General features: G+C 42.1%; 1 protein-coding gene across 1 annotated transcript; it reads right to left on the reverse strand.

Annotated features, from left to right (window-relative positions):
* Positions 1–3,694: 3,694 nt before the first annotated feature.
* On the reverse strand, positions 3,695–4,266 carry LOC118008997 (60S ribosomal protein L17-like). The gene has a single exon (XM_035002894.1). It carries the CDS (start codon positions 4,157–4,159, stop codon positions 3,728–3,730), a length of 432 nt encoding a protein of 143 aa, XP_034858785.1. The 5' UTR covers positions 4,160–4,266; the 3' UTR covers positions 3,695–3,727.

The following is a 4,266-nucleotide window of genomic DNA, read 5'->3' on the forward strand; positions in this document are numbered from 1 at the left end:
CTTTCAGCCTGAAAGGTTGACCTATAGGCTGCATAGTTTCGATAAGGATCAAATACATGCTGGTTGCTACATTTTTTTTTAAAGATTTTATTTATTTATTTGACAGATAGATAGAGAGCACAAGTAGGCAGAGAGGCAGGCAGAGGGAGAGGGAGAAGCAGACTCCCCGCTGAGCAGGGAGCCCGACGCGGGGCTCGATCCCAGGACTCCAGGATCATGACCTGAGCAGAAGGCAGCCACTTAACCGACTGAGCCACCCAGGCGCCCCTGGTTGCTACATTCTTAAAGGGTCTCATGACTGCCTGTAAATCTCACCAATAGTTAATATCGAAGTGAATGATAAGCACCAGAGAAATCTTGCAAAAGTAGTTTTAGCAGTAGAAATTTGAAGAAAACATTTATGATCTAATACTCCCTGCACGTCCCCTCCCCTTTGAGCACAAAGCATAAAACCTCCAGCTTCATACAGCAAAAGTGCAGCTCTTTATGCTCACGGGTCCTGTCCCCATGCTACTTAAATAAACTTACTAAGTTGCACCATTAAGACATCTCAAGATTTCTTTCTTGACCGTTGCGCTCAATGATCCCAGAACAATTCTACATACGCCAGTTTTTGAGATGGCCGGTATTTCTTTTCTTCTGAGGGGGAAGATTATCAAATTTGAATGAGCTTTTCAGGATTCATGAAATTACACTGGGCAAGCCCCTTCCCCCTGTCCGACAGTTACCTCTGCTTCATTATAATGTTAAAGTCCCTGCCCTAGAAGTAGCACAAGCTTCATTAACATAGGATGCCGGTGTAGGCATGTTTTCTAAGTATGCCTGCACAATCTTATGCCCACGTTTACATGCTCCAAGAGCCAGTATAAACTGGATGGTGTCTCGGGCTCCTTCTCTCAGGTAGGGAATGCTTTCCCTCTCCCACTGATTTATTGTCTCTGATATAGTTAGGCTAGAGACTTGTGAGTTTTTGCATTCTCTTTGTTCCCTTAAAATCCTTAACTACTGAGCTTTTGCATTTCTTTGTAATTCTGACACCTCCTAGGAAGTTCTGCAAGAAGTGTGCTTGGACAGATAGGGCATAGATCATGGAAAACAGCTAGGGGCCCCAAATGACTTGTTTTATGTCACAAAGCTATATCTAATCTTTCTTTTTCTGGAGATCCCTAACTCTTTCTGCTTTCAACAGTCTTAGGATGAGCCCCTGATTTTTGAGCAAGTTTGCTTTCATGGGAGGAGCTTAGCCCAGTTAGAAATGCCTGATTTTGAGCTTGCTATAAGGTCTGCTCAGAGGAAGAAAAGGGCTACTGTCATATGAACCCCAAAGTAGGGGCTCTGGGACATTGACCTTTAGACCATTCATCAGTGGCTGAGGTCTAGCAATAGTACCTAACTGCAAGATAGGTCTTCAGCAGCTGTTTTTTTTGTTGTTGTTTTTGAAGACCAGTGTTCCTTCATCAGAATGAATGCAAGTAAATTGGCAGGCATTGATATCATGATAATATTTACCAAACAATCATTTGGTTGTATTCTTTGTTTTTCAGCAATACCAAATCTATCTAGCATTCTTACAACAAACTGTAGAAATGATCTCTGGAAGTATAGTCTTTATCTAGCATTCTTATAAATGGAGGGGATGCCATATATATAAATACTTCACATATATGAACTATTTATCTACCAACACTATATTATACCTTGTCCTACATTTAGCAGAGAATGTTATACACAGGTCCAAACTCTTTTCTATAGACATCTATTTTTATTTTTTTAATTAAAAAAAATTTTTTTTAAGATTTTATTTATTTGCGAGAGAGAGAATGAGAGACAGAGAGCATGAGAGGGAGGAGGGTCAGAGGGAGAAGCAGACTCCCCGCCGAGCAGGGAGCCCGATGCGGGACTCGATCCCGGGACTCCGGGATCATGACCTGAGCCGAAGGCAGTCGCTTAACCAACTGAGCCACCCAGGTGCCCTCTATAGACATCTATTTTTAAAAACTGACCAGCAGCGTAGTGGTTTATTTTATTCGATTTACTCCTTTTCAAAATCTCTTCCCTCAGTTACACTGCAGCTGTTCCTTACTCTTCTGTCATCATGCCTGTTTCTAAGAGCCCACTTTCAGGTCATTGCTTCTAATGTGCCGTAGGAAGGGACTAGACAAACAGGCTTGTTAGTAAGTGGTGTGTGTGGGGAGGAATTCCAAATCTGAACGAGGCCCGAGGGCAGTGAAACGGTTCAGCTTTAGAGCATGGGCTTTGTTAATGGATATTTTTGAGATCTATTGCTTTGCTTGGATGTTTCCTGCCTCCCACTTTGTGGAAGTGGCTGTCAGACTGACACCTCAGGACGACATCACCGCAAACATTATTTCCACCAGTCTTGTGCAAGGTACTTGTCTGGGAATATCAAAGAAACACAGGGCTCTCTGGATTCTTGGGAACTCAATCTAATTTGGGATAGTAAATCCTCCTAAGAACAAAGCAACACATTACACATTCATCCCATATCAAGTGATTCAACACTGAAGGAACACCTCATAAAGATTTCCTGGAAAAGATTTGTGTGGAATCAATTTTCTTTAGAGAAAGTGACAGATATGTGTAGGAAAGGAAAAATTTCCCCTTTTTCCTTTCTAGGTTCTTTGCCTGGATTAATAATTAAATTGACGTAAGAGATTAACAGGGAAAAAAACCAATTTCATAAGTATAGGAACTCCATAAAAATATGAGACCCAAAGGGCAGCCAGGTAATTGAGGCTTATATAACATTTTGAGCTAAGGAAAGGGTAGGGATCTGGGATACAAAGGAGAAAAAGGCCATTCACAGGAAGGTGAGAGAAGATGGTTGGAGAGCAACCTTGTTATGTAGATAAGTTACTTAGGTAAAAGGTATCTCTAGTAATAGCTCTCTTCCTGGTACAGGCCCACCATCCAATTGTAAATTTAGGCAGTTGAGGAGGAGGTAAAGAGCTTTTCCTGAATCTGCTGGGTTTTGATTGCCTTCAACTTAAAATAATCCTTATGCCAAAAAGACATATTTTGGGGTGGCAAAATCTCTCTTTCATATGCTTTGGTGAGAGCAGGAGAAGGCTGTTAAAATATAATTTTCAGAGAAAGGTAAAATCATGACTCTCATACAGATCTAAAAGTCAACACATGTTAAGGAATTAATTTTACTCCTATTAAAGAGGACCAGAGCCTTCCAGTAGCTAAAGTAGTAAAACAGACTTTATTCAGGAACTATTGCATTAGGGGAAAAAAAGAGAGCTCAGTATAGAACTGAGCTCAATTCCAAATGCAACAAAGGCAGCTGGGGACTTAGAGCCTAGGAGCAGAATGAGGGGATCAGTGGATGGAAAGTTACTGAGAGGAGACATCAAAAGGGTAGGGAGATTCTTGCTAAATTGAGTTAATAGGATTCTTGCTGAAAGCAGGACAGGATGGGATATCAAGGGTGGGGAGATTCTTGCTAAAATGATTTAGGATTCTTGCTACAAGCGGGCTGTGCAGCACCCCCCTCCCCCCCCCAAGGATGTAGGGCCAACATCAAGGCCTCACCGAAAACAGGGCTCAGGGAAGCTTGACCAAAGTTTGGTCAAGGAGAGTGTTTGTCACTTCTATGATATGAGAGAACCAGGTGGATGTTATAATTGGTTCAAGGAAAAGTCAAAACTGTACAGATTTTTTTTTTCTCTTTTTATTTTTATTTGCATTTATTCTGCAGAACTTACTCCCGGGCCATAAGTTTTTGTTTCTTCAGTTTCTTCTGGGATATCTTTTTCTTCTGTGCAACCTCCTCTTCTGGTTTAGGAACAATCTGCTCTTTTTCAGTAAGGATCATCTCAATGTGGCAAGGAGAGCTCATGTATGGGTTAATCCGACCATGAGCCCTGTATGTTCTACGCCGCATCTTGGGGGCTTTGTTCACCTGGATGTGCTCAATGACCAGAGAATCAACATCTAAACCCTTAAGTTCAGCATTACTCTCTGCATTTTTAAGCATGTGCAGTAAAAATTCAGCACTCTTCTCGGGCCACCGACCCTGTGTCCAGCCCCACTGTTTGGCCAAACAAACTCCACCACTGTAGCGACAGAATGGCACACACTGCTTCTGCAAAGTGACGTCTTTCAGATACTTGGTGGCTTTTCGGATATGCATACCCTTGATGGCCTGGGCAGTTTCACGTGTGTTATTTCGTAGGGTTTCCTGGGTCAAGCGAATAGCGAACCATTTTCAGAGATCACCTCAGGCCGCTTAGGGGAAGA

This window comes from Mirounga leonina, unplaced genomic scaffold (genome assembly GCF_011800145.1).
Source record: "Mirounga leonina isolate KUSES-001 unplaced genomic scaffold, KU_Mleo_1.0 Mir_101609, whole genome shotgun sequence".
Classification (NCBI taxonomy): Eukaryota; Metazoa; Chordata; class Mammalia; order Carnivora; family Phocidae; genus Mirounga; species Mirounga leonina.